This window comes from Antedon bifida, chromosome 10 (assembly GCF_963402885.1).
Source record: "Antedon bifida chromosome 10, ecAntBifi1.1, whole genome shotgun sequence".
NCBI lineage: Eukaryota > Metazoa > Echinodermata > Crinoidea > Comatulida > Antedonidae > Antedon > Antedon bifida.
Window position 1 is genome coordinate 6883928 of NC_136235.1, and position 23613 is coordinate 6907540.

At 32.4% G+C, this 23613-nt stretch overlaps 3 protein-coding genes, 1 non-coding gene and 1 pseudogene across 4 annotated transcripts in view; 2 read left to right on the forward strand and 3 right to left on the reverse strand.

The window, feature by feature from the left end:
- The first annotated feature begins 889 nt into the window (after window positions 1-889).
- LOC144854369 (peptidyl-glycine alpha-amidating monooxygenase B-like) lies at window positions 890-12155 on the forward strand. The gene is made up of 12 exons (XM_078712318.1): window positions 890-1451; window positions 3744-3798; window positions 4711-4801; window positions 5366-5529; window positions 6041-6092; window positions 6888-7247; window positions 7775-7894; window positions 8781-8996; window positions 9374-9447; window positions 9886-10077; window positions 10343-10446; window positions 11106-12155. Exons 1-12 carry the CDS (start codon window positions 1164-1166, stop codon window positions 11217-11219), a joined length of 1830 nt encoding a protein of 609 aa, XP_078568444.1. The 5' UTR covers window positions 890-1163; the 3' UTR covers window positions 11220-12155.
- A 1828-nt stretch (window positions 12156-13983) lies between these two features.
- On the reverse strand, window positions 13984-16347 carry LOC144853687 (parkin coregulated gene protein homolog). The gene is made up of 2 exons (XM_078711454.1): window positions 15919-16347; window positions 13984-15565 (listed from the first exon to the last, which is right to left on the reverse strand). The coding sequence occupies exons 1-2, from the start codon at window positions 16162-16164 to the stop codon at window positions 15080-15082; spliced, it is 732 nt and encodes a 243-aa protein (XP_078567580.1). The 5' UTR covers window positions 16165-16347; the 3' UTR covers window positions 13984-15079.
- Window positions 16348-17201: 854 nt separating this feature from the next.
- Window positions 17202-23613, reverse strand: part of LOC144853605 (peptidyl-glycine alpha-amidating monooxygenase B-like) — a 29248-nt gene continuing 22836 nt past the window's right edge. Inside the window, exons 16-18 of the mRNA XM_078711336.1 lie at window positions 22478-22593; window positions 21932-22034; window positions 17202-20139 (exon numbers count right to left, since the gene is read on the reverse strand). Of these exons, the coding sequence (XP_078567462.1) occupies window positions 19718-20139; window positions 21932-22034; window positions 22478-22593 (641 nt within the window). The 3' untranslated portion in view covers window positions 17202-19717. The remainder of the gene's footprint in view (window positions 20140-21931; window positions 22035-22477; window positions 22594-23613) is intronic.
- LOC144854911 (5S ribosomal RNA) lies at window positions 22317-22434 on the reverse strand (annotated as a pseudogene).
- LOC144854927 (U4atac minor spliceosomal RNA) lies at window positions 23135-23264 on the forward strand. The gene has a single exon (XR_013614736.1). It is a non-coding gene; the product is annotated as a U4atac minor spliceosomal RNA (small nuclear RNA).

Genomic DNA, 23613 nt, shown 5'->3' on the forward strand with positions numbered 1-23613 from the left:
TTCCGTTTTAATCAATTTTTCTGAATGAATAAAAACTATTAGATCCGAAATATGAATAAATGTAGTAGGCCTGTATTTAAATTTTCAAACCCACCCTCTAATTTCTTTTTGCATAAAACACCTCCAAAATACGAAAGAAATTATGAAAAATCATGAATGATGATAACATCAATATAACAATATTCTGACTCTTTTCAGTAGCAGGTTTAACCTGATGTTACCAATCAAGAAATACATTTTAACAACCGCAAGGCAGGTGGCAATATGTGAAGATATAATAATATTGCCTTTACGATATTTAATTTTTATATGCGAAAATATAAATTTGAATAAACACGAAATTAAAGTTATATGGCAATGTATTTGTGTTATATGTTATATTTTTATACAATAATTAAGAAATAAATAATACATGAATGTGAATGGATTTATTACATGGTCGTCTACTATGTCTGTAAGGGAAACTATCAATAGAAATTGTTTCCGACATTTAACTTATTTAAAATGTAAGCCCTTAAATAATTTATTATATTAGGTCTATTATGTTTTATTTTACTTTAAAGGTCCGAGTCAATTTTGACCCCTTTCGCATAGCCGCAAGCGAATTTCAAACATTTTTTTTTTAATTCAATATAATAAATGTTATTATTTATTGCATGATTAATGATAACTTCTTAGTTTATCAAAACAAATTATTACTGCATCGATGGAATCATCATGCTTTTGCTTAGCAACAAGAAGTTATGACGTAAGAAACGTCGAATAATAATTAGCTTAAAAGGACAATAACTTGCGCAACACTATGTGCAGATGGCATTCAGTTGAGATTCTGACGCATTGGAAATTTTCGTTCTCATTTAAAGTCATTTTCTCCCGTTATTACGCTCGATAGCATTTCTTATGAGGAATATGGCGGACGAATTCAAGATGATGCTATTATAATTAATGATCAGATGAAGCGTGGGCAGCAACGGCTAACCAATCATCGATGTTACTAAATACAAGATCATCTATATTATTTTTATTTTCGATAGATAACGCTCTACATACATCTGAGGTCGTGCTTACTTAATTATTTTCATAATTAAGACAAGATAAAAATATCGGAAATTAGGATAATAATATTCCGAGCTGAGGAGGATTCATCTAGTTATTTCTACAGTATGAACATCTTTCACCTGTATGTCGTGGTCGTAGCCTTGCTCGTAGGCCTTTTCAGTGTTACTACAAATACGTTACCAACGTCTAAAGATGTACCATCAATTGATAAAGATACGGCGGATGAAATAAAACAAGGTATACTTATAGAGAGTGATGAGATTGAGGACGGCATGGATGGTGTCGACGAAGGTGAGGATGGGACGGGTGAAGAGGACGAAATGACCGAAAATGTCGATCCCCCTTTTGTCCACACAGAGATTATACGAATGGATAACGTAATCCCAGAAGAGGTAAGAACTTTCAAATTCAATACGTTATGAGTAGGCCTTATTATAAGCATGCTGAATGCTTTTATATGACTTATTAGAACATTTTGTCGTGTCGAATAAAGGCTTGAAACAACGTAATGTTTTTAAATAATGACTTTCAATATTGAGATCTATAAATTAAGGATATAACATTGATTACTATCATTGATGCACAAATTCTAATTTTATATTCCAACCAAACCGAATACCTTTATTCAAGCCATTCAGAGTACGTATTTCGGTCACCTAAACCCACAGACCAATAAACACATAAAATATCGTTTTAAATTACCCAGACGAAAAGGGTGTTGGCTTGAGACGGTTTAAACAATATCTTCTTTAAATACAGTTGTATTTTTCCAAAAGCGTTATTGCGAATTACCCGTAAATGTTAAAATGCAATTTTAACTACCTACAAATGTCATTCAAATTGATGTATATTTCAAACGCAGTCGAAAACAATTAAGAACTAACAGCAAATGTAAATTGGTAACCTATAAATAGACTTTGTAATGAAAAATGTACTTTATGAGAAAGAGCATAAATGATTTATATCGTTCTATATATAGCGCAAACCTAAACACATTTGTTTTTCATCTAAAATACTGATGGCAACATAAAAAAGATGTTACAAACACGTTACTAACGTCACCTATCATCATGTTATGTTGTATATAACGTATAAAAGCGTTTACATAGCGCAAGAAGCACTATTTATACTGATTCCATGGCGCGAACGCGTTACCAACGTAAACATGTTATCTAAAACGATAAAAATGTTTATATAGCGTTACCAACGTCACTTACCACCATGCGATGCTGTATATAACGTTTAAACGCGTTGTAAGCACGTGATAACAGTTTCAATTAGCTCTTAGTCATTGTTTTGAAATTCTGGATAGAATCTTGCTAATAAGTGGTTATTCAATAACTACGGTTTTCACATGCAATAACAATTATTACAAATAATCAACTGAATTTTCAAATGATTTTCAGTTGAATTGAATTGAATGATCTTTGAATTGAATTGAATTATGAACTGGTCACTGACGAAGATGCATTCCTCCATACTCCGCTTGGTTGGAATGGCAGCGTTACATTGTGTTATTGTATTTCTTTTTCAGCGCAATTAGAAACTGTTCGATTGTCTCAATCGATATCACATTTCTCCTGTAGCCTACCTGCGCCTAAAGAAAAACTGTTCAAATTGTTTCAAGCGATATCATGACTACGTTACTCTTGTACCTACGCCTGGAGAAAAACTATTCAAATATTCTCAAGCGATATAAAAATACGTTACCCCATGCATTACGTAATTTAAATGTTACGTAGTGATTCGATACTAACCCACTACGGTGTGGGCGTGTGTTGGTTAGAATCAAATAAATTTCTTCTGGGTTGGATCCGTATCACTATTTATTGTTTTCTTTAATGTACAGGACACGATATAAATTCTCAAGCGACATAAAAAATATGTTACCCATGTACCACGTTACCCATGTACCACGTTATTTAAACGTTACATCTTTAGTGATTCGATACTTACCCACTATTATATGGTGTGGGCGTGTGTTGGTTCAAATCAAATCAATTTCTTCTGAGTTGGCTCCTATCACTATATCACTATTTATTGTTTTCTTTAATGTACAGGGCACGATATAAATTCTTTGTTAAGTAAAAACACAACGTAGTAATGATACCTCCTTCTTGTTCGAAGGTTCGTAAAGAAAATGTTTTCTAAGAACGTAACACCTACTAATTAATATTCAAATATTTTAATTGCTCCTACAAATCAAAATGATCCATTAATCGTATAACAAATATAATTTTTTTTTAATTGCAAAAAATAAAAATAGGCCTATAAGATAAAGACAAATAGTATCTCCTTCTTCATTCTCTACATTCTATAATTGCCTTTCGATTACTACTAAACTACAAGTGTCGATGACATTTATTGTTAACGTTCGCAAGTGACTCTTTCAATTAAGAATAGTTCATTGTGACCCATTTTGCATATCACGTAAGACGAATTTAGATTTAATAGGTATGAATAGATATTTGAGTTGAAAATCAATTATTGGATGGACCAATACCTCGCGTGTACTTATACAAACGTTTAGGCCTACTGCAGTTCGCAAATGAAAATTTTTCAATCTCTGTTTTGTCCTGATGTCATTAAATCAACATTATTTTTAAGTCGATACACTTGATATTTATGATATTGTTTAAAGCTTAAACATTTGAGAGAAATGTGATTTTTTCTTTAATTTTTAGAATGACATGTACGCTTGTGCAGGTGTATCACTAAGTGCAGAACAAAGTTGGATTGGTGAGTTTCTTGAAAACAAAAACATATGGTTTACCAAAGATGATTTTTTCCTTAATATGAACTCAAGCATGCTATAGTTCATTACTATAAGCACACAATGACTGCTATAAGCACGCATGACTACTATATGCGCACACACGACTATAAGTATAAACATATGTTACTACTATAAGCACACATACTATATAAGTACAAATGACTACTCTAAGCACACATGACTACTATATGCACACATGACTACTATAAGCACACACGACCAGATCACTGAGGCCGGCTAAAATTAAGATGATATATCCCCTCCAGTAGAATAAGATACATTAGCATCCTAAATCAATAACACATTTTATATTCAATCATAAAATCCATGAGTACTGGAAAAAAGATTTAAACAAAATGAACATTTATTTTCCAAAACGTAGCCGCCTTTTTTTAAACATTTTGAACTTTAACTTCAAAGTTCCTTCGCGATGTTTTACTGACTGTCAAAATGGACAACCGTTTTATCAATACCTATGGTTATCAATCGTAATACTTCCTTACATTGTAAAATGATACATGTTTATTGAGTAACCGTAAATGTCAGTGTAGTGTAGATACTCTAATTTGTGTCACGTCACAAGAGCACCGGTGACAAGAGAAGACTAAAATAACCTTCGCTCCAATCATCATCATTTGAATCAGCTGAAAACTATTGCAGTAATACTGCAATTTAGTAAAAGTTGGGAAGAGTGACTCTTCCCTGGTAAAATACCTATCCACAAATACATTGTGGTTTGTAAAACAGAAATATATTTGTATTCCCGGATTCTCATTCATTTACGTATAAGGACGATATTAAATTGGTTTTGAAATATTTATTAAAACATAAGTATTCAGTAATTCAAGGGATATAACTTTTATTTTTTTTGTTAGTTGGATATGTACCCCTACCTCAAAATGAATCGGTTGATGCAATGACTGTGTACGGATGTCTGGAAGAGCCATCTGTATCAAATACAGCTTGGTACGTATCTAAAGCTCTGTCTACACTATCAAACTAGTTTGACAAAAACATGTGTGATGTGCCGAAATATGGTAGTGATATGCCCAAAAATGGTAGTGATATGGCGTTACGTGTCCATATAGGCCTATGAGCACATCACATTTTTTTGTCACATAAAGTTTGATAGTTTAGACATAGCTGAACTTATTTACTGAAAATAGTTTCGGTGAGCATATTTCATGTTGGCAACACCGCTCCACCTCCAGTACATTACAGTTTCAAGTTGGTAGCATGTTGTTAAATTGGGTAGCGCATTCTTCAAATGCAGCACAATATTTCAAATTTGTAATGCATTGTACCAATGGGTAGCACGGTATTTTTCTTATCGGGGAACATATTCATATTGGATGCATAATTATTACACTTTGCAGTAGTCGTACATTGTTTGAATTAGTCACAGTGTTTCCACGATTTCTCAAATGGGATAGCACAATGTCTCAGATGGGTAGAACGATTTTTAAAACGGGTAGCACAAAATAGGCTACAATTGTGTGATCGCTTTACCTTTCATACTAATATATTTAGGTCATGTAATCCACATATCGAGAAGACTGTATGCAGCGGTCCAAGTTCAATTATTTACAGTTGGAGGAGATCATGTGATATGATTGGAGAGCGGAAACAGCAAGTGTTAATTGTTGGTGGAGCTTACATCAGAGATATAGTTCTAATGGTTCATTACAAAGACGGTAATCACACATTAATTAGGCTGCCTAATTATTTCCATTTACCTACCCACCTACTAAAAAAATACACTAATGCGCCTACATTTGCAGTAGTAGACTTAGGAATATTTTTTATTTCATTGTATTTCATTGTAATGCAAAACTGTAAAGAAGTGACACAATATTCTTTAGTAACACAATAACTGAAGATTGAAACTTTCATTTAACAAAGTTCACAGAGAATTTTAGAATTGTTTTAAAAATGTAATTTTCCGGACGTCTATAATACAGGATCATAGAGGGGATATTTTGTTAAATGTTTAAAATGATAATGTCAGCAATTGTGATGAAATTACCATAACCCATATCCAATAGGACATGGGACAATATGGCAAAGAATGATAGGCCTAATCAAGAGTTGGTTTAATCAAGAGTGAGAGTGGTTAAAACTATTTTTAGAAAGAAAGAATTAAGTTTAACTCAGAGGGAAAAATCAGTATTTTATTTATTTTATTATTTTTAATATTGATATTAGGTGATATACAAGATTCGTCTGCACTAGAGTTGAAGCTTCTGTCGGGGGAATAGTAAGTATCAACAATATTAGTTAGAGGAATGATAATTGTACTGACATTTAACGCTGAGTAGTTCAAATATAATTGAAGATGAAGCCATGAAAGCTATAATGTCAAGGGCTAGGATTTGTTTTTAAGCCTACTTCACATTTGATTAAACGAACATATTATATAACTATTATATATACGGTAATTTATTCTTCTTAACCTAAATAAATAAATGAACGTTGTCAATGTTTATTTTTAAGAAATCTACTTGTCTATTAATGAATGCGGTAGATTTATGATTTTCAACATCAACATTTTGCTACTAAAGTTTCATTTTTACTTGGCTATCAACATTATGAATCCTTTCTTTGGTTTCTTCTTACCAATGCAAACAATTCAGTGTTTTTCAAAACTTAAACCATATCATAAGGACGCACAAATCAATAAAACAATTATTAAATATAGAGTAGGCCTACTTATATTTATGAACTATTTCGTTTTTTTACATAATAAGTGTGTTAATAACAACATGAAACAAGAACAACAGCATTATAAAAACTATGGTAAAGCTACACCGTCCATCATACAATTGAACCGATCGACTGACGTCAAACTGACTGCTCAAGTTAATTTAAGCTAAGCTTTTTCACGAGAATCGTCTTGTTTTTAATACAACTCGAAGAGAAGTCTAGCCTATATCAATTCTAAAATTGTTTTTTTTGGTACAAATTATTGATTCTTTATGTTAGGAAAACATTACACTAGACATAATTTCTTAAACGTCAAAGTCGACATAACGTATTATTTAATATTTTATAGCACCGAAACAGATGCACACTACCTGTCTAGGTACTATTCACAGTTTGTTGATCCATTATGTGACGAAAAGTTAAACGATTTAGGACGACTTCTTGAAACGATACAATGGCAGGACGAAAGTTATGACGCCACTTACGATTATGACGAGAGTTCTCAACAATTAAACCTTCAAGATAACAGAATAGGCACCAGTTTTGATGAAACATACTCAAGTTCCTGGGGGTACGACCCAGAATTGGTTCAGGACCTAACGTGGCCAGCCCCTGATGTTAATCTTGGACAAGTATCGGGAGTTGACGCTAAGCCAGACACTGGTGATGTATTTGTGTTTCATCGGGGAGAGAGGACATGGCAATTGAGGTAGGTTATTTTTAGATTTTCCACTCTCAAATTAAAAAACTACTGAACTCAAAGAGTTTAATAATTTTAAAGTACTGAGCTTTGGTGGGTTAATGCGGATCTTTATTTTATACGCATCCAACAGCGAGTAACTCGCCAATTACAGGATGGATAAACTATTTATAATTTATCGTGCTTAATATAAACTAAGTCTCCTTTGAGGCTTAGGGAATGGAGTCGTGACACTAGGCCAGGATTGAAACCTGGACCTTGTGATTGGAAGGCAAGCACGTTAACCACCAAGCTAAAGCTCCACTATACACTACTTATTAAGGCATGACATATTGGATTGCGCCTCAGAGTTGGATAGCCTTTTAGTGTTTTAATTGAGAAATCGTATTTGAAAATAGAAACATTTCTAGATGGGGAAAGAAATCGAAAAGCAAAGTAAAACATTTAGATAACCTGTTGTATGTTTTGCTTATTGTTAAAATGGGTATACCCAGTGTCTTGTGTTAATAATAAAGGAAAAACATTGACGTTCACAGTGACTTTGATGAAAATAACATATTTATCAATGGCAAAGAACGTGGACCAATAGAGGCAGACGTCTTGTTACTACTAAGCAAACGAGGCGGTTATATCAAAGAGAAAGCAGGAGCTGACAGGTACTAAAATTATTAATTATTCTACTTAATTTTTCTTTCTTATTCATTCTTTCTTTTTACTACTTAATTCTTACTTATAACTTCTTTTACTGCTACTTCTGCCTACTTGCTAATTATTTTTAATTCTTCTCACTTCTTTTTATTGTTTACTTCTTTTTAATATTAACTTCTTTTTACTCCTCACTTCTTCTAACTACTTTTTAATTCTTCTTACTTTTTCTCACTTCTTCTTATTTCTTACATCTTTCTACTTCTTATTTCTTTTTACTTTTTACTACTTCTCACTACTTCTTTTTTTTGCTTCTTCTCATTTCTTTTAATTCTTCTATATATTTCTTCATTCTTCTTACTTATGTTTTACTTCTTCTTTCTACTTCTCACTTCTTCCTACATCTTACTTCTTATTTTTTTAAACTTTTTCTCACTTCTTTTTATTTCTACTATATATTTCTTAATTCTTCTTACTTATTTTTTACTTCTTCTTAATTCTTCCTTCTACTTCTCACTCCTTCACACATCTTCTCACTTCTGCCTACATCTTACTTCTTCTTATGTCTTCTCACTTCTCCCTACATCTTCCTACATCTTACTTCTTCCTTATTCTTTTTACACCCACTTTTCTTACTTCCTTCTTACTTCTTCATGCTTATTACTTCTTCTTATTTCGTTTTACTTCATATTTCTTCTCACATCTTTTACTTCTTACTTTTACGTTTATTTGTATTACTTTTTTTGTTTACTTCTTCTAAGTTTGTGGTACACCATGTCCGGTTGTAGCATAACGAAGGAAATGTCACAGTATTCTCAAATTTACTTCATATCTTTACACACGGTATATTTGCATGCAATACCTGTAAATAATATTGTACCCTTCAATTTACATCAGATTCTATATGCCGCATGGTCTAACTTGTGACTACAATGGGGACCTCTGGCTAACTGACGTTGCACTTCACCAGGTCTTCAAAGTCTCTGGTAAAACATTTAAGACCGAGATGACATTAGGCGAAGCCTTTGTTCCTGGAGAAGATCACCATCACTTCTGTAAACCCACTGATGTAGCAGTCGACAAAGCAACTGGAAATGTTTTCGTAGCAGATGGGTAAGACAGTGTCGCTTTACGTGGTTAAGGAACTTATACAGTAGCATACGTATGTCAGTCATTTTTTAATGTTATTCGTTCCTCCTTTCTTAGTTTTCCTCCACATAACGTTCATTAAGAATGTTACCAAAACAAATAAAACACATTCATAGTTCTTTGAAATTTATTATCATTATCATTACCTACTTGAATCGCTTGAACAATCTACATATTGATTCTTATCAGGAACATTTAAAATAGGTTTTCATGATATGGAAATTTGTATGCGATACATAACATTAAAAACTCCTAAGTCTAAGTTTAACCGAAATTGGAAAGATTATTAACCTTATAATGTTATCAATTTAGTTATTACAAATACAATTTTTTATTTCTAGTTATTGCAACAAACGGGTGTTAAAGTTTTCGTCAAATGGGACATTTCTTCAAGAGATTAAAGCACATAAAAAAGGTAACAGTTGCCTGTAATAGATATTTATGATGAATTATTTGCAATATAAGAGGTTGTGAACCCACAAAATGATAAAATAAATGCCTATTACACATCAATGCTGTACCGGTTGTAACATTAGTTATAAATGATTTTATATCAAGGGAATTCCATTTGTTTTAATGAAAGCGTCATTTCAAACAGCTGACTGCAGAACTTCAGGGACGCATTTTAATGAGTTTTTTTTTTAAATAATCAAAATATTGAAACATATCTGATGGAGACCTTACGTAAGTTTTAAAATTAAATTATGTTGAGCTGAATTACTGTACCGTAACAAAATAAAGTGTTTACACGAGAAATTTGGAAGTCACCTCGACGAAAATGTTCCACATTATCACTAATTAATAAAATGAAGACATAATTAATTGTAACAATTAAACATTTTTCTTTAACTAGGCTTAGCAAAATCGAATTTCAACATTCCTCATAGTTTGGCTATTGTCGAGTCCCGTCGGATGATTTGCGTCGCTGATAGAGAGAACGGAAGAATACAATGCTTCAATACGATAACCGGTGACTTCATTCATGAAATAGAAAAGAGGGAATTTGGAGGCCAGGTTTTCGCAATAGCGTACGATAGTGTTTTAGGTGAGTGTTCTGTTGAATTATATAAAGATTATTTTTCTTCAAGAAAGAGTTTTAATGATCTCCACAAAACTATTACAAATATTTTTTCCAGCCCAATACTGATCGTTTGATTCATAGCTAGCATTATAGGTTAAATATAGGCCAACATAAGTTCCACTTGTGGACCAATAAAGTGATATTATTTTAAATATTACGACGGTCGTTGTCCTAACCTAAATGTTGTTATACTATTACTTGAAAAAGATGATTTTGTTTCTACCTTCAGATGTTATGTACGCAGTAAATGGGCTGTCAGAAAGGATTCCAACACAAGGATACACGTTAGATATACAAACAGGTGAAATACTTGAAACATGGGCACCGCCACAGGTACGAAATTCACAATGTTGGCCAAAATGTATGTTTACCGAATCGACTATCCCAACCAAATGGATGATGTCAGGTTACCCTGGTTTTCTGATTCAAATTCACTTTGTTGATGTTGCAGCATGGGAACTTGTTTTTTCGTGCACCTTTAACCTATACTATATTATTATGAAGACTCAGGAATATTAACTCCCCACATTAATTGATTCCAGCAATGTTTTGTTTTATTTTCTCATTTTAAAATGACACACTTGGGTATAAAGATAACGATTTTTTTACGCTTCAACATTGTCAGTAAATTGAAACTGACGCCAATTTTGAAAATAAATCTAAAAAATGTAATACATTCGATTTTTGATGGTTCATTGCTAGTGACAAAGTTCTCACGTTACTAATATCGTAACGTAATTTATTTAAAAACACGATATTGTGTGTATGTACCCTCAAGGCAACCAATGCGTTTCTTAATTGTTACACGATAGAATAATATTAAAAATGTAGTAACATTTTGAATGTTAAAAAAAAGAAAACATTAATATCGGTAAAATTCAAATAATCGTTAATTATTATTTTTCTCATCTATAATAAGACAATACATGTAGTTCATATTTTATTAATTTTAAAAGTAGTAAAAGTAATAATTGTTTTTCTTCTTCCAACAGGGATTTCAAATGCCACATGACATCGCAGTAGGACCAGACGGGAACTACGTGTACGTTGCTGACGTAATTAATGAGGGGGTCTTTAGGTTTTTACGCGAAGATAACAATATGTAATATGTAACAAGTCCAATGAGAAGAATATGATATAATGTATATTTTGTTAAATGTAAAAACGTACATTGATTCTTTGTTTCTAGTTTTTTTTAAGGTGTTTAGACAATGTGAATGTTTAAGAATATTCATCACATGATATTGTTATGTCATTTCGAATACCGATTGACTGTATAAAGTAACAAAATGTAACATTTTAATAAGTATTGTGACGTAATGTGACATTTGAAACTTGGGTAAATTATGGACAAAAATAGTAAAATATCATATTAGCCTACTGGCTGAAATAACAAATATAAAAAAACAATTCGACTCAATTAAAGAAAAATAACATTGCACAATTCTAAATATAGATGTCTTATATATTTTGCAATAAAGATATATCTCATGAAAAATTGTAATCCAATTCAATTTACCACTGTGGTTGTCACTAAATTGTATTCTTCAGATGGGACGTAACTTTAAAGTTATAGAAAACACTACATTTTATACAAAATTGTTGTCATTTATACTATAAAATGCATAAGAATAGGAAGATCGTTAAAATTCGCATGATGGACAATACCTCCTATTATACAATAAACTCTCTAAATATTGTCTCTCAAAATAATAAGGATAAATGAGTGCAAAGAATAATCTTTTCCCCTTGACCAGAAAAAGTGGGAAAACGACCTACTGTATAAATAGCCCTAGCCTGTAATCTTCAACTCGAAACCGAGTGTATGAGGTGTAAAGCAGCTACGTAATTAACCACTCGCATTGACTGATTCTGTTTCAATGCCATTGTGAGGGATGGAAACTAGCCTGCTCTATATTTAACCGCCAGTAGCATTAAGAATGCCTCCACCCTCCACTCTTCCCTGCCCATGTTTTTACCACTATTTGACTGTGTGTCTCATTTAGTTAATTAATGTGCGGCCTACAAACAACATTCTTTAACTGTAACTTTAACTTTAACTTTATTTCGTCCACATTCTTCTGTAATTGTAGGAAACACAAAGTTAATGTATCAGGTGTTAACGGGAATGTTGATTTATTTTGAAATAGTGGAAAATGTTGGGTTAGAATTATTGCATATATTTTTTTATAAAGAAAAACAAGCTATTTTGATTAATATGTACTTTTAGGCGTAAGTTAAAAACCCTTACATGTTCTCAATTAGACACTGATATAAATTGTAAGTCTATAAATGTAATTGTTATAAATCATGTAAGGATTTTGACCTTTTTTGGGATGGTTTGTGTGAATGTAATTATTTTACTTGTTGAAATATTGGAACTGAAATGTCTATACATTGTGCAGTTAAAATAAAGATTCAATTTCATTTAATGTCGGTTATTTTTCTGTATGCTTACTGTGTCTAGTGTCCATAACAATAGCTATATCTTTTTGTAATAATTTACCGTCGTGACGTTTTGATACGTCACCAGTATCAGTTCTGCTGTATTCACACTTTTTTTTCTAAAAAACTCAATCTTCAGTTCAGACAAACGGAAATGGTATTTAAAAAAATTATTTTAGCACATTCCATCTACTATATACGCTTTCTCAGACCATTCAACACAAAATGCATTAACCAGAGGTGTTAATCGAATAAAACGAATATATTATTTTGAATAAAGAATTACAGGTGGTGTAGGCAGGAAGATTAGCAGTAGTGGATTGGTGGATTCCAGTAGCCATATGCCTAACCAGGGAAGATTCTCTGCCATAACTACGTGGTATACATACTACACTCTTTATTATAGGCCTACTATAGAACCTCGTAATATTATACTCACAATAAACTTGTTGACGTCGGTCGTGTAGGGCCTTTGTCTCACTTGTATTGGACCGTAAATGCTTTATTTCTTCCTAATTTTCTTGCCTAATGAGTGCTCCTACACTCGAGGGCGCTAAACATACACATTTACGAGATCAAATACAGCTGGTGGCGTAAGCCACAGAAAAAAAATGTTATGATGTGCTCTCCCTGCCTCAGCACTAAGGCCCTTCTACATCATTGGGGTCGGTTCCACGACATCAGATGCATTGATGTTCCGCCTCATGTGTGGTGGAAAGGGGACGTATTATTCTGTGAACCCAAAATGCAGTATGTCGCATAACTTTAACCAGGGAAGTGTGAGCTAAATTATTGAACGTTCTGACCAGCATGGGATTCGTACCCATGACTCGTGTTGTAACACGGCGCTCAGTCAACTGAACTAACCGGTCATCTTCTTTATAACGACGAGGGTAATACTTATTTTGTTTCCTAATAAAAGTTAATATGAATATGCATATTTATGACGTAACGATGCATTACGTAATATGAAGCGCATATAAATAGACTTGTCAGATATTCAGTCAAGTACTCTGTGGTGTAACGGGTAATTCATGCTCTGTTTTGAGTGGGTTCGAGTCTCAACGGACTTTTTTTGTAATGAAAAATATTGTTTTTCTTTCAATTTGACAGAAAGAAATTTAGAGGGTTAAGTTAATTTAGGAAATAGGTAAGCTATCTTTGCGATTCCTACCGTAAAAAATGCATGGTGAACTGTCGTGATGCCTACATGATCACTATCTTATACAGTATATCACTATATAGGGGATGCCACTTGCCACCGTAGGTATTTCTCACGCAACTTTTGTCATGCACAAATTAGCCTCAAATCGGTGTTCGGTTCATTTCAACCCATAAGCATTTTGACAAACTAAATATCAAACACAACATAATTTAAGACTGATCAGCTATTCTACTGATATCTTTATTTCTGTATTATGCTGGAATAAGTCCTAGTGGGATAGGTGGGCATTTAATCCAAGGCTTAGTACATTACACTATTTATATAATAGTAACATATTAAATATGCAGTTGTATTATTATCTGGGTCGTACTTATATACATTATTCATGGTAAAGCTCTATATAAATAAACATCTATTTTAGATCTTTTTTTAGAACTAGTATACTAAACATGGTACGGTTTAATTATTCCGAATTTATCGTGCGCGTCGAAATATCAGTTTACAGCAAGCGTATGAAATACAATTTAAATTGCACGTTATATTAATTTTCTATCAATCTATCTTAATAAAAATGTATCATTATACAGTAACATGCATTTTATGTATCGTTTGAAACTGTATGAAAAAAAATACGCTCGACTCTTGTTCTAATGGCTCATTTTGGTATAGTTTGAATACAAATCTAGTGATGATCACACTAGTAAATTCACATAAGGATATTACTATTAGGCGTAGTGCAATTTTTTTTTAAACAAAACTGGTGGTATTTATTAAAGATATATTGTCCCTCTAAAAAAATATTTACTTGAAACAAATATAGTTTAAAGCAAAAAAATACTTAAATTGTCTGTCAGACAATGGTTTTTGGCTAACAATTAAACATTTCTTTTGTCTTTTTGTGAAGTGTAATATATATTATATATATTTTAAACAGAAGTGAATAACTGTATTAAAACTGCAAAATGGCCTAGTTAAAGTCTGATTTGATTAATCTTTATTTTTCATGTTTTTGGGGACAATACATCTTTAATCTTTTTGCTCAAATTGAGATATTATTGAAACAGGGCTTAAGTAAAAAATGTTTTTATCAGAAGGATTTTTTCTTATTTATAAGGAATGGTCAAATCAATAAACAGTCATTTAATTGCTTATACGTTTTCCTGAAAACTGACTAAACACTCACTTAAACAAAGTTACGATTATCTATTGATGATTGACCAATGGAAGTGCATAACTGAAATAAATTATTAAAGTAAATTTCATAAAAGACTCATAATTGGGGTTTTCCCCCAAAATAATTGACCTTACTTATTAACAACTTAGACTCAGAACATAAAATAAGGGCATACAATAAAATTAATATGTCAATACACATGATTCATACGTCGGTACCATATATTTGATATTTATATATGCGTCCTGCCCGCCTCGTCTCTCTAGTAGCTCTAATGTAGCGTTCACCATATCACCAACGTTACATCCTTTCCATTGGTCGTATTCAATACCATCACCTAGGTTGTTGTTCGTATTCTTGAATAGGTTCATGACGGGTAGTAGCTGCCGGTAGTACGGTATGAGTGCCTCCCCTGCTAGCTCATGGCTCACTACCAAATCCTGAATAACCTTCAACGTGGCACATATGATGTCTTTGTTCTTCGTCATCAGAGCTTTCTTTAATGGTAAGATGAGTTGAGGGATAACTGGGAGGACCTTGTAGCCACCATGGGTCAGCATATCGTGTATACCCTGTCTAGCTAAAAACTGGTAAGGGTGCTTTGTTTCTGATAACCCGTCAAAAAAGAGAGGAAGATAATGATGAAAATCCAGTTTTTCTATCTCCACCTGAAATGAGAATAAGCGCATAATAAATAAATAAATTAATGAATGATTAAATTAGAACTTTTATTTCTCTCTCTGGACACACCATTAACCTGGTTATTATTACCATTATTGTACCATTGTCTATGTACCTCTTTTTTCTCTATGAATATTGATGTATTTGTATTGCTATTGTGTCGAATGCAATTGAATTTCTAATAAATAAACTAGTTGTATAACCACGTAGAAATTGCTTTGGTCTAGTCAAATGTTTCCATCTAGCAATAGGCCTACTGTTTCAATTGTAGTGAATCTCTATTTAATTTTTAAATGTGTTATATCATTATTATATCTTAATAGGATAAAACAAATCTTACCTGCCAGGCCACCTTTATCGTAGCATTATGTATAATGCTTACAGGAAAATCACCTCTGTCGTAGAAATAACGGAACCCTGATGGCGGGGCAGGATTCTCTCTAAATGCTCCCGCTGACGGAGGCGGTCGGATCCTCTCACCTTTCGATCGAACCGTGAAGGCTTTAGATGGGCATTCTTTATCAACGTTCAATGGCTTTCTAGGCGAATGTTGATGAACAAAATGCTGACATGTTCGTGTAGACATCTTCTATTCCGCGATGACTTATCAGCTGCGTATGTTAAAATATATTAAAATAATTTATTCTGTTTCTTCGTGCGCTTACTACACAGCCGCTGCCATATTTTGTCATGTATTTTATAAGCACGGCCGCGAATGTTTTGTTGATATTTAATTCCAACTACAACAAATATACTTATATTTTGCTGTTGTCCTGGGAACGATCGTATTATGAATGCCTGAATAATTTTAATATAAGGCAAAATTTGTCACAATTGAATGCACTTAATGATTGGTTCGGTTCGTACAATTCTCTAATATGTCAAATTATTATTCATGGACATGTATAAAATACACGTACGTGTAGCGTTCGTATGCTAATTTATACAATTACACTGTCATGTTATAATCAACATGTCGTAATTAGGCACATTTGTGTTTCAGATTCATTAGAAGAATTATGATGTAGGCCTACATGATTACATAATTAATTACAAGGGCTTCAATAATAATCGAGCATAAGTGCACTTTATGCAATAATTATAAGAAGACAAGGTGATCGACTCAGCATGGTGTTATTGAATGTGGATACATATTTGTTTTGTGTGTGTATTAAAAACAGCCCAACATGTTTTGGTTCATCAGACCTACATTTAAATTGGTGTTAGGTGGTAGTAGGTGTAACTCTGAATCTTCCCAATATTACAGTATGACGCTCTGGTTGTACCATACATTTATATGACTGTTATTGGTAGAATTCGCTTTTATATAGTTTAGTTGGTCACAGTTTATTACTTAGTATGCAATAGTTACAATGCAGTCGTGAAATCGTCTAATCGTTTCAATCGTATCGGTGAGGGTATATGCGAACACGGGAGATTTGTTTGATATAGAAAACGGACAGAAACTGCTAATTATATACAGTCCTCGATCTGCAGTTAATTTTCAATCTGTAAAATAGCTCTTTTCTTTGGTAATGTGCATATAATAAATGGATTATTATATAGACTCGTTCATTATTGTATATCAACGCCAGTGATAATGTGAATGATAAAGTGAATGCATTAATATACAAAGTCACATTTATTATCTTCATGCTTTCTTTAAACATTAATACACATTAAATACAATAAAATAAATAACATCACGCTCAGTATTATACGTAGTAGCAATGAATCTTTTTCTTTGTTTCTTGGAAATTGTTTAAATTTAAACATTTTACATTATACAAGAATACAAAACACAGCTGAGAGCAACTGTTGTGTTTGCTGAATCTGACCTATTAGTATACTATTGAGAAGACAAGTACTATAAGCACCTTTGGGCATGCGCACTCATAAAATAGGCAATGTCAAATAAGTAAAAGATTCAAAATAAAATTTTTTATACCGTTTACACATTAATGATATCCGACATAGAACAGGCAATGACAGGCTGTAAAAATCATAATTATATTATTATAGAGTAGTACTCAAAATATACCAGAGAAATTCGACAACTAACAATTGTACTGTAGATTAAAGATAGGCTAGTAAACCATAATCAGTCTTATCATTTATTAAAACCGGGAGTCAATTACGACAGAAGGTTAAGTGAAATAGATATGAATACATTTGACATATCAGGTTCACTATTCCATCCAACATCGTCCAAATCCGCGTCCATTTCATGAATAAATTAACCTTTTTGCACCGAGCATGCGCACCAGATAGTAACGCATTATATCCTAGAATTGTACGAAATACATTAATATTATAAGACATAATAATGAATCATATCATAATACCCAACTAACACGAAACATTCTGTATAATATATTCATAAACACATAAACATCTGGGTTTATACAACAAAATTAGCTACAATATTTACAATTATATCGTATTGAATTTCATTATATTGTTTCTAAAATGTAACCGATCACCTATCACATTATGTACATTTGATACTCAATTTAATCGATTTTTCTACCAACATAGGCAAGTTTAAGTATTAACTAGTCAACGAAGGAATTAAGACACACACGATTTTGAACACATTGCAGAGTCTGCTTACGTCATGTTTTATAATATTTAATCAGGGCAGGTTAAAACAATGGAGGATTAATTATTCCATACGGGTGGTTAAAATCAGTATCGAAAGTACGAACCAACTTTATATACCATCGAGTAAACATTCTAGAAATAACGCGCAAAATAAATCGAATTTTGCCCTTACGTAAATTTATATATAGATTACAATATTAAGCTAAATTTTAATAATTTTCATCACGTCACAAAAATATGTGTTGGTTAATAACCGAATTAAAATTTGTTCGGTATTTTTAATATATTTCATTTTACAAAAGACATATTTTATATAAACGTTTATGTAATTGTTTTTTGAAGGTCCAAGTATTCATTTTTGCATACGTAATATTTTCATGTTTAAATTATATTTATCATAATTATTCTATATTAATTTTAACTTATCGGAGGTTTTAGTTTTGTTTAATTAATTTTAATGGTATGTGTAACATAATTGTATTCTGTTTATTTACATAATTTACATTTTCCAACTTATAAGCAAGGCTGTACGTTAGTTCCTATGTCGTGTATAAAAGATGTCTGTCCAACAAAAACAATGGTTTTTCACCATTTTTTAATATTATATTTTATATGTATTGTTCAACATATGCAATTCTAATCTGCCATGTTGTTTTTTTTCCAGGGAAATATATATACTGATACAATAAATATTTGAAAGTCTAATATGTACAATACTTATACAATAGGTCACTATATTGACTTTAAATAAATTATATAAAATGATATATCATATATAACTATAAATAATAAATATTTAATTCTGAACTACTTAAATAAATATATAAGAAAAAAAAAAACAAAATATAAAATATAAACCTATTTAAATGTAGCTGATAAAAATAATAAAATTAAAAGTCACTATTTTACATGCCTGCACCTTGTACATTTTGATGAATGCAACAATACATAAATAAGGTTCACTTTTTAAACATACAAAAGAAAAAAGAAATGGTTTGATTAAGGTCTGAATTAGGTTTTGCAGAGATCAATGTACTGGGACAGATGTATGGAGAAGTCAGCTGGACAACGAATATATAAGTGAGCCTAGAATTAATATAATATTGTAGAGCTAGATACCCAATTCAGCAATAGTACAGTCCGTAATTGGTGGTTTTGTCCTCTGCATGGTTGATGTCTGATTCCTGGGCAATATACTGTACAAGTCCTATGCACTGAATAAACTTATTATTAAAAAAAAAATTAACAACATAATATCACGTCAATACACATTCTTAAAATCATCCATTTCTGTTAAAAATTGAATAATATTGGGACTATAATCTTCTTATAATATCTTTATATTATTTTTAAAGACAATATTTTATATTATCAATTATGATTCTGCAATTTTTAGACAAATAATACAATTACAAAAATATACTATACAGGTCTTAGGATAATAACACTAACACACTGTACATTATTGTTTACCTATCTAACACATGTCCTATTACCCAACTAAGGAACAAATTAAAATTAAATAAAATCAAAATTTATAAATTTTGCGTTCTATTTCCAGTTAACCTGCTGTATTCTTCTACGTCTGAGCCACCACTCCAACTGCCTTCATCCTCGACGTCGCTTCCTTCCGTCGTCACCGGATTGAAACCCTTACGTTTGTTGAAAAAATTGCCCACACTGAATCTATCCTGTGTTGATTTGTAACGGGGAATTCCTTTTATGACCCCAAAGTGACCTTGATCACGAAGTCGGACGAAAATCGCAACGATGAATATGCAGACGATGGGTACGATGAGAATACAAACAACGATGGCAGTCGCGGCATGTGCAGCTTTAGACATCACTGGACTTTTGTTTTGAGAATTTTTTCTGAATGTTTTTATTGATTCATCTTCATTAAAGTTGTCTTCTGAAACTGAAGAGAGCATGCTCTTTTTGTCCTTTTCTTGAATAACTTAGAAAAAAGTGATGTAAACAAGTATTAGTTTTGTATTGCAAGCCTGAACGAGAAGAATAAATATTATTCTTAAATTGTTTTATATTTTTTATTTATTTAAGTTCATGTGGCCAAGGATTACCTATAGTAAATTAATCAGTGTCCTATCAGATAGGTGGTAATCCCCCTGATACAGTTGCTATTTTGTGAACCCTACTCATTTTGAATGATAAACTTGGTTCTTTAAAATGCACACGAGTAAACTTTGTACACTGGACCTGCGGTTTAGAGACCTTATTCGAGAAGACTGCCTCGAACCAATGTAAACGAAACGGCGCCTCTGCCTTAATTGCTTGGCCACTTGACTTGCAATTAAAAATAGCTCAAGGATACATCAGGTAAAATGGGCTAAAAACAGTTAGGAGAGGGGGATTGGAGAAAGGAGAGGGGATTGGAGAAAGGAGAGGGGATTGGAGAAAGGAGAGGGGATTGGAGAAAGGAGAAAGGAGAGGGGATTGGAGAAAGGAGAGGGGATTGGAGAAAGGAGAGGGGATTGGAGAAAGGAGAAAGGAGAGGGGATTGGAGAAAGGAGAGGGGATTGGAGAAAGGAGAGGGGATTGGAGAAAGGAGAGGGGATAGGAGAAAGGAGAGGGGATTGGAGAAAGGAGAGGGGGATTGGAGAAAGGAGAGGGGATTGGAGAAAGGAGAGGGAAGTGGAGCTAGAATTTTACCTCTTCATGGGTAAATTATTTTACTAATGGACACACATCTAGGCTAAGGGAAACACACTGAACAGAAATATTTAAATTATTATTGAAAAACAGTAGTTATTAATTAAGGTAAATATCACCTAGTGTGACTGTGATTGGTGAATCATTTTTGTTGAATTATTAAGTGAACAGTGAAGACATTTGAAGACCAATGTATGGCTCAAAAGTTTTCAAGAATGGGGAAGAGGGACAAATGAGCATAGTTCTCAAAGTCCTATTCAATGTATTTTAAGGTAATTCAAGATATCATGTACTTAATCAGAAAAAAAAAAAAAAAGTTCAATAACATTTTTTAATAATTATAATTTTTTAGCGCTTGCTCGCGACAGCTGTTCTGGTAAATGCATTTATATTATAAAATGGAGTATATCACAGTAATGAATAAGTTATGTAGGATAAATTAAACATGTATCAAATATCAGCTCTTTCTACAACATGTATGTGTGAAATCGTTGTGCATCAACGCACTTCAGCTATGCGGTTACATTTCACTGGAAAACAGACGCTTAGAACGTTGTTGGACATTTGCAAAAATCCTCTCTACCTCAAAGATGCACCAACTTCATTTCCCAATAGAGACAGAATACATCGGGTTATATTTAAAGGCAAAATATTGAAAAAAATGACAAGGCTGTGGGTATCAGTGGCTGGATCTCAATGGAGATACAAAAAAGCGAAAAGCTAATTCAAAACGCTAAAGTAAAACATCCAGAAAAGTTAGCAGAGCTTTCGGGCAACACTAGCCCTTCATCAGTGCAAGTGAAGGTACTTGGACAAGATAGATATATATATATATCAGGCAAGCGCTGCCTGAGCATATATATATATTGTATTTTTATGTGCTTTTCTATGTATTGTATTTTTATATCAATGTGCTTTTCTACTTTGTTTCTGATGTTTTTTAATGTACCTGTTTTTAACATTTATTTTATTGTAACATTTTTCGCAATTTGGCTTTCGGGTTATGATGACAATTGATTTGAATAAACCATAATAATAAAAAAATAATATCGTGAATTAATAATAAGGCAAAAACATACTTAAGTTGAGTTGAAATTTCCATACAGAATTAGGATTGATTTCAGACACATACACTGATCTGCCATCAGGGGACACTGCTACATCATGGGGTTTGGTAAAACCCTGAATGAGAAACAAATAGTATACATTTTTATTTTTTTTATTTTTATTTTATTCAATCGAAACCAAGAGCGATAATTACCGCCACTAACAGGTTTGATACAAACAAAGCCAGGACTGTTTAAAGCACCTTGATTGGTCCTAACATTGATCAAGGGCTTCTCTCGTCCAGTGCCCACCTTGACCAGAGGAAAGGCATAAGCCAATACGTCTGAGGCAGATACTAGATGCAGGGTCTGCCATAAGAGCCAGCAGTGCTGATTTCAAATGCCGGGACCCCAGCCCCATATACAGCACCCGATATTCCCAGATGGTCTTCCATCCAAGCTCTAACCAGGCCCAACGTTGCTTAACTTCGGTGATCTGACGAGAACCGGTGTTTCAACGTGGTAAAGCCATATAATAAACAATAAACAATAAAATTGTCTAATTTATAAACAACTGACCTCATCTGGTGACCATTTCTGCAAAATAGATTTATCTGCAATATCTATACTAAAACCCTGTACTTTCACTGTATTCCCACTTGGAGATGCTCCATTCACAGCATACATGGTGCCATCTAAAAATAATAAACATACTGGTATCAAAAATGTATTTTATTTAATAACAGTAATATATTTATTGTATTTTTTTTTAAAAATGTAATTGTAACAGTACATGAAATGGCCACCCTTTTCCATATAATGGAATAGTCCTCATTATAATATCTATATGATTTTATATTGTTTTTTAATAGAGTAATATATATATATATATATAGCTAACAAATCAATTCAATTAAAGCAATACATTGTACAGAACAGTACACAAAAATAGCCACCCCTTTCCATATAATGGAATAGTCCTCATTATAATATTCATAGATTAGAAATTGGATAATTTAAGTGAATGAAAAATCATGATTATTTATATTGTTTTGAACATCATATTATGATTTATAAACAATAAATGTATATAATAATCTAATATTAAATCAAAAAGTAACATTTAAATTTATTAAAAGTTTTAAGAAAAAAAAAAAGTAAAATAAATATCAAATAACACCAATACAAAATAACTAGGTACAATGTATATAGCCAGTTATAGCCTAACCCTCAATATCAGTCCTTGTCTTGGGGTGCAGGTTGCCCAATGAGCGACTAGCGAGGGTAATTTTGCTAACACCAAGTAACAACATATCAGTGCATCAGCTCAAACTTTGGTTAGAGTACTGGTGCAATTTTTGGAATCATTCTCACCAAAATGGTGTAAAAATTATAAACATATGGAAAAAAAGATAAAATTCAGCTTTAAATGAAACCATGCAGAAATAAGTTATTTCTTCACAATAGATAAATAATTTCTTTATCATTTTTGATTAGAATATTGTGGGTTACATGGCTTGCAATAGTACATACTATTTAATGATTGTGTAATAGTACTTTTTATGTACAAAAACAGGTTGTGTGAATATCTATTATAGCAGCATTGTCTGTTCTGAAACCGAAGCAGCAATGAGCACAAATCTCCCTCACAACAAGACCAGAGGGAATGACAATAATCTACTTAGATGTCATATAAAACAAGTAAAGAATGTTTT